Raw genomic sequence first — 13,626 nt, forward strand, 5'->3', positions numbered from 1 at the left:
TCAAATCAATCAATTTATAAAGACAAGCTAAACACTAGCATGGAAAAAAAATATTAAGTTTGTAATGTATTGGATTGGTATTTAAAAACCTTTTAAAAGTTTTTAATGGTTAAGTGATATATTTGTCATATTTTATAGACTTTACAACGATTGTTTTGCAGTTTTAATTTTAAATTATTTATGTTTAATGAATTAAAAATATTTAAAATAGTTTTATAAATTTATAAGATTTGAAATAACTCCATGGACTTAATAATTAATCTGTTTTCACTTCATATTCTACCCTATTAGTCCTTTATGTATTGCCATTTGTTGCACGTCTCCAACTGAATTTTAACGAGTTCTATGGCTTGTATTATTTTGAAATATTAAAAATAACTATTTGTATACTACTTGGGAGCTCTCCACTATTGTTTTCTTAAGACTTAGACGAGTGAAAGTCTTTGCAAGTGAGGAAGATTATATAGAACATGGAATAAGTGTTGGAATCCAATTGTGAGTTCAAGTTTCACATTGGATAGAAATGAGAAAGTAGAGCACTATAATAAGTTGAAAGACCTATTAACTCTTTGCCTTAAGGTTTTGGATAAAGAATGATATCGATCCCTTACATAGTTTGTTCAAATGTTATTGGTGTTTGTCTAACCTATATAAAACCTCCTCTTCGACAGACCCAACAGTATTTTTATTTATCATTCATGCAAAGGACACCTCCAAATCTATCAAAGAGAAATGTATTTTTACTTAAACGAGGTTAGACTTTCACTTAAGTTGGAATTGATAAGAATCTTTTTATTTTGAAGTGTTTGATTATAACTGGGCGCAAGACTTTAAAGGAGTTTAAAAGTTTGTTGAAAAAAGAACTTGAGTGTACAATTTTCCCACCTTCATCGATGGTAGATTCCTTTATTTTTTTTCTCTGATTATTGTAACAAACTCTTTCAACATTGATTGTTTTAGGATATTACATATCCCTTTTTGAATTGATATGTATATTATTAATGTAGTCGCACTAGTTTCTAATTCTAAAGGTTCGTGCTTCTATTTCTTTTAAAGCTTAAAATTCTTTTCATTCACATGCATGAAATGATGAAAGCTTAGTTTTTCCCAATTTTAACATCGAAGAGTTCGTTTTGACATCCTTCTAATATTTGTATCAAAGCAAAATTCTTCGTTTTTAAGACTTTCTTTGCATTAACAAATGGTAAGTGAAGGAGGATCCTTTCTATAACAATAGAAATTTGTTATTTTGATGGTGAGTATGATAATATGTCAACATTGCAACCACTCGGTGACATTTTTAAAAATTTTACGAACTTACAAGTCTTGATTGTAAAACTGAAACATATATCATTTTTTACATGGGTTAATTAAGAATAAAAACTGAAAGGTGTGTCTTTCAAAAATTTCGCTATTTTTTATTTTTTTATCGAATAAGATATATGACTTTGGTTATTTGAATAATTAGTGTCGTATCTATTTTCTTCAGCAATCTCTTAAACAATTGAGACCAAAAAGTTGATCAAATTTTCAAAATTGCCACTTTTTTCTTGGGAAGGACAATGGTGTCGGTTATTTGAACAATCATTGTCAAATCTACTTTCAGCGGCAGTTTTCTAAACAACCAAGGTAAAAAGGTTAATCAAAAATTGCCACATGTTTTTTTTTTCTCGAAAGGACATATAACCTTGGTTATTTGAACAACTGCTATCATAGTTACTTTTTATAATGATTCCTTAAACAACCAAGATCCAAAAGGTTAATTTCTCTTTTAATTTTTGGGAAGGACATATGGTCTCGATTATTACAAATAATCGCTACCATACGAATCGCCTAGAGTTATGTTCGCAAAAGAAACGTAAGTTACCATTTCACATTTCTCTTCTTCCTTCCTTCGCGAACGAGTGTCGTACTCCACTCGTCAACTGACTTCATTTTTCAACTCGAAGGCCACCCTCATGTCCTAGTAGTCAGCACTGCTTTGCACCTTGTCGTCGTCTAGCTGTGTTTGTTGCTTGTTGTCGTCATCGCTTCATTTGTCTTTGTTGTTGTGGTAAGCGCAATTGTCTTTTTTTTTTGTGTTTGCACAATATTGCAGATTTGACATATTTTGGCAATGAAAAATTCTACAATGGCTCATGTAAACCACACCCTTTCTTTGATTGTGCCCATTTAGTTCATTCCTAGGTTGTTTCAGATTTTTCCTCTCAAGATAAAGCTTAATACTTTTTGTTTATATTTTGAAATATTGTGGTCATTATAGGTTTTGGAAGCTATGTGTTGCTGGCGAATAACATGCAAACAGGAGATGAACAAAACACACTCCTCATTTACTCCTTCATTTTCTAGATTATATGTTACTTTCGACCACCAAGAAGGCAAACTTGGTTCAAACGCTCTCTGATTTAATTCAATATAAAAATATTAAAAAAATACTTTTGGTCTTGATTATTTTTATAACTAAAGCAAAAATGGATCTATGACAACGATTCTTCTAACACCCATTGCCATAAACTCTTAAAAATAAATAATTATATCATATCAAATATAGTTTGTTGCCTCGATTATTTGTAAAAGCAAAGAAAAAAAATGTTCTATGGCATTTGTTCTTCTCATAACCACTGTCATAGACCCATTATTTTTTTCAATTTAGTGCTTCCTTGTTTTTTAACCAAAGCAAAATATGGATTTTTTTTTTATCCGGTCTATAATCCAAGCTAAAAACTTTTTTTTTACTTTGTCTTAATATGCATCGGTTGTAGAACTGTTATCGATTGTCAAAAACAATCATAATTGTTTCCCTTTCCTATACTAGTGTGTAGGTTTATGAAAAAAAAAATTAGATTCAAAGACTACTAGCAGGTCATTTGAATATGATGTCTTTGTGATAAAAAATATTTGTTTTGACAATTATTGTAGATTACTTTGCAGATGTCATGACAATTGTAAAATATGGTGTACTCATACGGTGACAAAATTGTAGAGACAATTATTGAATCGGTATTTCGATCTTTAGCATAAAAATTTAGTTTTGTTGTATATGCTATGTAAAGAATCTAAAGACATTGGTGATATTTCACTTGATGAACTATAAAACTTATTATTAATTCATAAATATAAAATAAAGCTAGAAGTTGAGGAACAAGCTTTAAAATCTTCTACCAATATTCATTTCAACAATTTCTAAGGACCTGGTAGATGTAGAGGAAAAAGACAAGGGAGAAATGTGCAAGAGATTTGAAAAAAAAAAATCAAGAGCCATAACGATCAAACTCAGAAAAGAGGCAGAGGAAATGAACATGAAAAATCTAAGTTATAATGTTTTAGATGTTATAAATTTGGTCATTATTCTTCTTAATATTATACTAAGTTGCTTTATGATAAGAAAAAGTGAGAGAGATCAAATCTAACAAAGAAGAAAGGAGAAGTAGAGACATTGCTCATAGTTGTTCAAGACATAAATATGTCGAATCATAATTATGATATGTTGGGTTGCAAAACCATATGAGTGGAAAGTAAAATCTTCTTTTTTTTCATTTCTAAATGAAGATTTCCAGTCTGGTGTGTGCTCTGGGGATTTCTTTATGGTAAAAAAAAGTGATGTGAAAAAAGGTGACATTGAAATAAAAAATCAATAATAATTTTTTTGAAACAATTGCTTCTGTGTTATATGTTTCCTATTTGAAATACGATTTGGTAGTGTTGGATAATTACAAAAAATAGGTTTATCGGTCTATCACTAGTAGCAAACAAATTATGATTCTATCGGAGGTGTTATTATTGCTGTAAAAAATAAAACTAATTGTTCTTTTAAATATTAAAATCATTCAAATTAGTTTAATAGTCAAAGTTAAAGATTCTTTTTAACTTTGACATTATCATTATGGGAATTTGAATTTTGAAGGATTAGAGATCTTCAAACAAAAAGAAATTGTACTGTGTTCTTCACAAATTATTTCTCAAATGTGTGAATAATGTGGAAGTTGACAAACAACATCAATCTCATTTTTCATGAAAAACAAAGAATGATTTGGATCCGATGCATTTAGACTTATGTGGTCCAATAAAACATTTATATAATAGATTTAATTATTCATTTTTTTATAGGAAAAGTCAGAAATATGTGATGCATTTAAAACTTTCAAGGCAAGATCCGAAAAGAAATCTTGAAAGGTCATTAAAACTCTCCTAACTAATTATGGTGACTCTCTTCACAAATTTGTGGTGAAGATTAAAAAGACTTACAACTTCTTACACCATATTATGGTGTATCTTAAAGGAAAAAGAAAACAACAGAGTGAGAAGCTTGCAAGTTTAACTTTTGGTCATTGGTCAGAAGCTATAAATTGAAATATTTATGTTTTAAATAGAAGTTTAACTTTTGGTATTCATGACACTTGAAAAGACTTGGAGTAAAAGAAAATCGACCATAAATTATTTAAATTTTTTTTGATGTATTTCCTAGTTACCCACATATTCCATAAGAGAAAAAACCTTGATAACTAAGCAGAAAAATATAATTTTTGTTGATGTTAGTGAGTAGTAAAAATCATATAAATATAATATAATCTTATCACCAAAATAATTATAAATATTATTATGTTTTATAAGGATTAAATCTATACTAAGAATGCAGACAAAAGCTGAAAAACAGCAAAAAAAATTAATTTCAATAATAAAATGATTTGATGGTGGTAACAATATTAAAAATAATATCATAATCTCTTATATAGATTTTGAGTTATGTATGAAAATCTAATCAATCTTAATAAATACTCCGAAGCATAACCCAGGTGATCTAGTTTATCTTAATAAATAATGCTCCAACAGAAGCATAACCTAGTCTAATAGTGTAACATTTAAATCATGAAAACAATCACTTACTGAATTTCTGTGATGAACACAATAACCGACACTAATTCAGCTAAGTAGAGCTTGTATATTTATTTGGAGTATCATTTGAGCAATGGATCCTTAAAAGATCTGAAGTAACACTAACTAAGGGTACTGTTAGAGATCTAACCTGGAGTGTGAGACAGACTAAGAATAAGAAACCTCGGATTCGTCACCATCATCAACTCCATTTTCCATTTCTTTCCCTTTCTGAATATTTCCCTTCGTTTAGAACTGCTGCTGCTCTGTCAAACTTCAAGTTATTGATAGATTGATATTTATATAAGCTACGAAACAAACATGTGTTACTCGAATTGGATAACCTTAAGTTGTGATTTGCCTTTACTTGTCACTGTTCCAAATCGTAACACCGATAATCACTACAAAAGAGTTCTGAGAGTGTACGAGAAAGTGATCCCCACCAGCTTCTTCGATTGAGTTAAATGATATATTTCACGCACTTTTCTTTCACCATTCAGAGGTTTTACCTTTGTGAGTGGAAAATAATATTTTCGTTGAGCTATGAATTTGATCTATTTATAGCAAATGTTGTGTTAATAATTAATTTAGGGTTCTCTCTTTTTTATTATAATATTCTTTTAGGGTGATCATTCTCTCATTACATTAGATTTGATGAGGCTAATAACTTTTTATTAGTTTATTTAATTATTTTCAAAAATTAGTTTTATCAACAAAAAGTATGGGAGAAATACTTGAAAGCAGTTTATTTTAAGAGTTTTAAGTTATAAGTTCAACATTACTTCGACTATTTTATAGTTTATTGCTGTTAGTCTTTTATTTTCTACTAATATCATCCTTATATTTTAATATATTTTGTAGTCTACTTAATTTCTTTTTATCTATTATCATTCATTCTAATTTTTTTTATATAACGCAAAATAAAAAAAAAGATTTAGTCCTACAAATAAAAGCAACAATGTGAATATTATTAACAATAAAAATTATAAAAAATTAATTAATGTATCAATAATTTAAATTGAAAAATAAAAAATTAAAATTTCTGAAAAGATAAATATATTTTTATTAATTAGATTAAATAATTTAAATAAAATAATTTTCAAATACAACTTCAGAAAAATAAATAGAAGTACTAAAAAATTTAATACAAATTTTTTTTTAAAAGAAATTAAATTTATAATTACGTTGCCAAACAAATCCAAAACTCTCTGAAGATAAATCAATTGAAAGAATAACTTTTGTCTACTTACTGAAGTAACAAAAACAGTTAAACATTGATGTAGGAAATTAATAAATATTAGAGCAAATTTTAAACTTGCAAAATTTAAAAATTATTTATATAGAAATGTTTCAAAATATATCTTCTGCTCTGATTTTGATATATATGAAAAATGAAATTCGAAATTTAGAAAGAAGTAGAGTGAAGTATGAGATAGAGATACATGTAACAGAATAATGAAATAGAAAAAGAAAAAGGAAAAAAAAATAAAGAAAAGAAAAGAATAAAGCAAAAGAAAAGAATAAAGCAAAAGAAAAGAATAAAGCAAAAGAAAAGGTAAAGGTAATGCCTCTTCGTTAGGTATCTATTGGGATTTTAAATTGATTTTATTTTATTATTCTTTACGTGACTGATTGGATTAGAACACTCCTGAAGTCCTTCTAAAATATCCGTAGCACATTACCCTTTCAATGGGTTTTCACACACAAATATTTAATTTCTTCATTCAACATTCTTCTAACATTAAAAAAATAATATGTTTATTTTAAAATATAAAATAATTTAAAATAAATTAATAAAAAGTATAAATATTAATTTTTATTAGATATTAAAAAGAATGGAAATATAAAAAGGTGTACATTAAAAACTTTCCTTCAGTTCATATAATAATAAATAGGAAAAATATATTGATACCACTTTTTATCTCTCAAAATTACTTTTCATAATAAAATACTATATTAAAAAAATATAGAATGTTGTAATTAAACAATAATTTGAATGTAAACTTATCATGATTCTAATAAATATATACCAGACCAAGAGGCATCGTGATGACACCATAAAAAAAGAGTATCTTGTGAAAGATATCTCCGTAATTAGTTGTAAACATTATATTTTATTTTGGTTTAGTTAAATTTTTAAGTTTTCATAAATTTAAATATTTCTAATTGACTTTCAATTAATTTTTCAGTATATATAGTATTAAATTTTTTTAAAAAAATAATTATTTGTCTTTAAACTTTTTTGGTCAATTAAGTAATGCGACTCTTGTCTTATCTCATCTCTTACTTAATAATTGTCTATGAGATATGTAATAATTAATATAAAACAATCATTTGGCGACAAATTTATTTTATTGTTTAATTTTAAACTTAGATAAGAAGTTATTGTTATTATCACTTACATTATCATAGAGATAATTATGATCAATGTGATGACGTAAAAATATAGAAAACGTGAAGACCTCATTACCTACATCAATAATAATGACAGTAATAATCATTTGCTCTTCCTTATCCAACACATTTTGAATAAAAGGAACAAATATCATATCTTCTTTTACATCGAACATGTTTTATATGAATTAAACAAAACCTCTCACGTTTTTTAAATAAATAATTAAGTAATATAGGTAACATCTCATTTTTTTTCCCCATTTTACATACTTAATATATAAGTTTAATAGCTATTTGGTGTAGATTTGTTCAAAGTAGTCATATTTTTATCAGATGTTCACAGTTGTCTCATATTTTGTAAAAATTGTTCAAGTTGATTCCTTTTGCTTATGCGGTTGACCGCTAACGGTGTAATTATCTCTTTCGCCAACACTGAATGAATGTTCAGTTATTGATTGTGACACACTAAGGTCAATTAAGGTGTAAATTTTAAAAATAAAAGTTAATGACGTAAAAAAGTTATTCTTAATAGATTCTCGTCTTCTTACTAAACCCAAAAGTTGCTCACACCCAAACCACCACTGGAGACTCCAAACCAAACCACCACCGAAAAACCACAAACCGCAACCATCACCCTCGAAATGAAAAAACTTACAAAATCCCAAATCAAAACCCTAGTCCCATATTACGAGTTCAAAACATGTAGAGAAGAATTAAAAACAGAAATTCCAAATAACATAACACAAATCAAAAACACTACCTTAAAATCGCAAGATAAAAACCTGTAGAGAAGAATCAAGAACAAAAACCCCAAATAACAGAACTCAAATCAAAACCCTAATCCCGAATCGCGAGATCAAAACTTGTGGAGAAGAATCAAGAAAAGAAACCTCAAACAACAGAACCCAAATCAAAACTTAGTGCCAAATTGCGAGATCAAAACTTGTAGACAAAAATCAAGAACAAAAACCCCAAACACTAGAACCGAAATCAAAACCCTAGCCCCAAATCATGAAATCAAAACCTGTAGAGAAATCCTAATTAACAGAACCCAAATTCAACCAGTCAAGCACATTCCCTAACCAGAAAAGGAGAAGATGACCATTAACCAAGGCAAAGGAGAAGAAGAAAATCTTGCGAAACTCGCAAGGACAGCCCAAGGCTAAGTGTGTCCGAGAACCAGAAAACAGAAAGGGAGAACTTGAAAACAGATAGGAGAAGAAGTTTCTAATTAGGGTTTTATGATAATGAATTAGGGTTTAATTAAGGTAAAGTAAATTTAATTGTAATTGAAAGGGTTTAATTAAGGCTAAAGACTTTTAACATTGACAAGTCAATTGGGATGATCTTGCCATGTATTTCTACCGTTAACATTTTTAACGTTGTAAGAAAAAGGACCAATTTGAACCGTTTTTACAAAATATGGGACAACTGTGAACATCTGAAAAAAGGTAGGACCACTTTGAACAAACCTACCAAACCTAGGGACCAAAATAGGTATTAAACCTATATATATATATATATATATATATATATATATATATTTAACATTTATACAATCATTCACCAGGAAATATAAAGGATTTCACATATGATATACATTTTTAAATTCAAATTTCAAATACAACACTCATAAAGATAATTCAAACTCTTCTCTATTATTCTTTTGCCTCTCTCTTCACTTGCACTAAATCCGACGTCATTCACTCCTCTGCTCCCATATAACATACACATTATACAATCATCATAAAAATATATATACCAACACAAATACAAACAAGGGTAAGTTACCATCATGCAAAAGACAATTAAAAAATGAAGCATATATAATACTAGTACTACTTATAACTCATTCACAATAAAATTCATATAAGATGCAAATGATTATACTAGACTCTATTATCCAGATGCAACATTGATGGAAGTCTTGGGTGGTCATGCACTTATGGTGACCTCCACTCCTCATACAATAAAAATCATAGCCAAATACAATACATCATGTCATCCACAAAGGTTAGTCCATCAACACCTATAACCATAACTAGAGATAAGCTAGGACCTCCTGCCAATCTCACCACATAATCTCTCTTTGAGACTGGAGAATTACACTAATACAATGTCACTACAGAATCTTTCCACGAGACTCATACCATGTTCAGATGCATCGATTCATATCCAACACAATAAAATAAATTCATCACTAATTTGGATACCAATTGAGTATATTGCGTAATAACTTAACAACATATATATATATAATTTGTTCGATAACAAATAAGTTGAAAGTCTACTCAACGAGCTTTCGAGGAAAGATAAGTGTGTCTCAATGAACAACTTAAGTACTTTGTTTTTTCTTAGCCAAGATGTTCCTCAACTTTGGGAACCTCCTCCTCGATAGACCCAACAGTGGTATCAGAGCCGATGATTTGTCTTGGTGACCGGCTCAGACGAGTATAATGCATATACCGAAAGTCTTCCTGGCAAAGGGTATCCAGGTAAGCAAGTTCTGTTAAGATACGGCGATTGGAAGGGCTACTCGTGGTTGTGGTTAGTTGGGAATGCTTCCGCTGGAGGGGGAATGTACCTATGTGGAAGGGACTCACCCTTGAGGGGGAGATGTTGGGAATCCAAGTGTGAGTCCAAGTCCCACATTGGATAGAAATGAAAAAGTAGAGCAGTATATAAAGATGAAAGACCCATTAACTCATTGCCTTAAGGTTTTGGATAAAGAGTGGTGTCGATCCCTTATATAGTTGGCTTAGATGTTATTGGTGTTTGTGTAACCCACAAGAAACCTCCTCCTCAATAAACCCAACAATAACTAGTTTTCATAAATTTCTTATTCACAAATTAAATACAAGATTACATAGATTTTTCATTAACAATGTTCACACAGAAATTCAAGAACATAGATAATTATACAACAATATTAAATCATTAATATTAAAATCTAAAAAGATTAATTAGCTTCCCTCGTCTCTTTTCTAGAATTATTTTCTTAATCGAAGTTTGTTTCTAGAAACCTTCTGAATCTCTACTTGCAACTAAAAACTAAAATTTCCTTTCTCTCATTTCTTCCTAAAAACTAAAAACTTTATTTTTTTTCTTCTTCTCCCTTGACTATTTATAAGCCTGGTCCTAGTATTTTTTAATTTTTTCTAATTATTCTATTAAAATTATTATTTTAATCATATTTTGTTGTTTTCCTCCCTCAATCATCACAGAAGGTCTGTTGTCTACTTCTGATTTTAATTTTAATTTTTATTTTATAAAACTTTCTAAAATTTGTAGAAATGGTTCTAAAAAATTTGAACCCATGGTTCTAAAATTACTATAAGTATGTAACATATATTTTTGTTTAACTTACCACTATTTTCTTATTAATCATATTTTCTACCCATAACATTATTATTACCCATAACATTATTATTAATAATAATATTAAGAGAAAATTACTATTATTTATTAAGGTAAAAAAATTTATGGGCTTTACAATATAAGTGAACAAGACAACATTCATGAATTAAACCATAAATATTTTATTCAAAATTATAAATTTTTTAATTTAATTAAAAATAAAATTAGTGAAACTCTATTGAAAACGTCTTTTATTTTAGGTCCATATATATAAAGTAATTTAACAATGATTATATATGGTGCTGACGAAGGAAAGCAGTGTGGCGAGGAAAGCTTGTAAAATTTTTGCTTGGATTTTGGATTGCCAAATTTTTTATCCACACATGCTGCATTTACTTTTGTTTTTCGTTTGTGCGCACTGTGGACAAATGTGAGAATTTCTCACTGGAAAACAAGTTTTCACAAATTGACATTCTGAACAAATGAATCTAATTTCTATATTACAAAGTGCTGAATTCTTTCTGCGGCGTTCAGAGAAAACAGGTTCAACGACTCTAACATTCTTATAGTTCAACATCTCAAACCTTTGCACGACCTAATTAGCATTTCCTTATTGTCTGAACTGATGTGAAAAGTTCTAAACTTAACATTTTTCAAACTGAAATGCTATTGCTTACAATTACGTTGATAACGATGTTTCCTTTCACTTGTTCGTTAAAGATCAAATCTGTCCTTTTTTATTAAGTAATGTTTAAGTATGCGACACATTTTCTGTTTTGTCAATGTATAATAATGATAATTAATTTACTAAATTCAATTTAATAAATATTTTGTTAAAATTAAGGTCACACATTGTTTAACATCGATCCTAAATATAATAGGCCTAAATGGACTACTCAATTTTCTCCTATGTGTCTCAATATCTATTTTAAGTTTGATTTCTCTATTAATCAATTTTTTTTTAATTTTATTAAAAGCATTTGTTAGATTTGTCAAGCAGTATTCCATCAAATAGGGTTGCGGGTAGGAAACTATGATTGAGAGAGGAATGGGTTGTTGTAAGTGAATGAAAAATGAGTGTTACTGGAATGGAATAGAAGAAGAAATAAAAGAATAGAAAGAGAGAGAATTTTATTAGAGTAGGTTTTATTATAAAACAGCATGCAAGAAATATATGTATACGTAGGCATGGGTAGCTATAGGGACTGTGAGGAAGAAAGAGGAGTTCAGAGAATAGAGAGAAAAGAGAATCCTCAAGGTATGTAGAAAGAAGTAATGAAAGGAAGAGGAAAAGGAAGTTTGTATAAGGGTTTTAGAAGTAGTGGTTGGAGAAGCCGAGAGACTCGTGGTCGTGAGCTTACTGGTGAGTGTGGATAATTAAATAAGCCACTAGTAAAAAAGTAGTTTTTTAACGGTTTTCAAAAAACTAAAGCATATTAAAACGTGGTGACATTTTTGTAATTAAGGCGTCTCAGTTATTTACTAAATAGAAGTATAAAATCCTCTGCAATCATATATTATTTCGGCTTGCCTTCTAACCGAGGCTTATAGGTTATTTTGAAATTTTTTTAACTTTTTAGGCATCGGTTCTTCTTCTTCCCATGTGACCTCCACTGCCACTAGGCGAACTTCCGCCACCAAACGCATAGTCCTCGCGTCCTCCATTTCTCTCGTGCAAAAGAAATCTCCACTTCGCGGTCTGGTTTCTCTCGCGGGTTGCTCGCTGCATCCAGAGTCGTGCCGCCACAGTTCGTTCACCACCGATCCCTCCATTCTCTCCGACAAAGTGTTGTCCAAGTTGGGTGGCTCGTCGAACTCCCGTTGGGGTTCATCTAGGGTTTCTGACGAGCCCAAGAGAAATGATTCCTTTGGGGCTAGGGATTCCAATCGCGAGCTTTCCCCTACTCGCGCTGACGAGACTGATAATTGAGCAGCGAAAAAGAAACCATTGGGAGGGTTTGAGAGGAGGGAGAGGGATAAAGGAGGGTTCTTCGAATAAGAGCTTTGTGCCTTCGAAGTGGCGATTCGGAGAGCTGGGTTTCAAATAAGAGCTTTATGCCTTCAAAGCGGCGATTCGCCTCCAACGGTGGAGGGTTTGAGAGAGAGGGGAAGGTATTTGGGTTTGGCTCAACGACGGCGTTGATTCAAATGACTAGAGCAAGAAGAAGGGCGAATCCAACGTTGGTAGCAAGAGTGTTGGTGCTGATGAAGGGAGACCAAGGCTTTTTTTGCAACCTTGGTCTTTGTCGGTGTCCAGTGAAGGGTGATGGGAATGTGGAGAAACCTAAAGGGGTTAAGGAGACAGGTGGAGGTGATGCCTTTGTGAAGAGGGGTTTTGGGTCTTCGAATGAAGGAGGACGATCCAAGATGGTTCTAAGAAGGGTGTACTCCAATGTGTCCACCGAGTGTGTGGAAATTCGCAAGTTGTTTTCCAATTGGAAGGTGCTTCTTATGGTTCCCGCAACTTGGTCCAAAAACTTCTTTTACCCTTACCAGTTCAATTATGTGAGTGAGGCACTTTTTAATTTGAGGAAGAGGGTTCAACAGTGTGTTCTATTGGGGGGCTCAAATGCTCGATTCTGTTGGGATTGGTTATCTGCTAGATTTCAACTTTGAGAGGAGAAGGGTGAGGGGGTTGATGGGAGTTGTGGTGGTTGGTGTTCTTGGGACTGCAATTTGGGGTGGTGCACTTGCTAATCAACTTAGGTACAACTCCAATGTTTTGCGGGACCTTTTGTCTTGTACTTTAGTTTTGGATTGCTAGATGCCATGTTCCAAAGCTTGGTCTATTGGGTTATTGGAGCCTTGACTGATGATTCTGAGATCGTCAACAGGTAAATTAATTCAGACTAATTATAGTAGTGTATGCGGGTAGATTAATACGTAATTCCCATGAAATATTATTGAGAATTGTGTTAATGAAGTTATTAACATCGTTTAATACAAGAGTATTTTAGTGTAATCCCTATACATATTTTACTTCTATCATGCTAAATTTCTAAA

At 30.6% G+C, this 13,626-nt stretch overlaps 1 protein-coding gene across 2 annotated transcripts in view; it reads right to left on the minus strand.

Moving 5' to 3' along the window:
- Positions 1-5,380, minus strand: part of LOC108346612 (uncharacterized) — a 32,659-nt gene extending 27,279 nt beyond the window's left edge. Inside the window, exons 1-2 of one of the 2 annotated variants that reach the window (XM_052868553.1) lie at positions 5,217-5,380; positions 5,024-5,138 (exon numbers count right to left, since the gene is read on the minus strand). In XM_052868553.1, the coding sequence (XP_052724513.1) occupies positions 5,024-5,084 (61 nt within the window). In that variant the 5' untranslated portion in view covers positions 5,085-5,138; positions 5,217-5,380. The remainder of the gene's footprint in view (positions 1-5,023; positions 5,139-5,216) is intronic. The other variant, XM_017585677.2, reaches the window with a different exon arrangement.
- Positions 5,381-13,626: the final 8,246 nt, after the last annotated feature.

This window comes from Vigna angularis, chromosome 9 (genome assembly GCF_016808095.1).
Source record: "Vigna angularis cultivar LongXiaoDou No.4 chromosome 9, ASM1680809v1, whole genome shotgun sequence".
Taxonomy (NCBI): domain Eukaryota; kingdom Viridiplantae; phylum Streptophyta; class Magnoliopsida; order Fabales; family Fabaceae; genus Vigna; species Vigna angularis.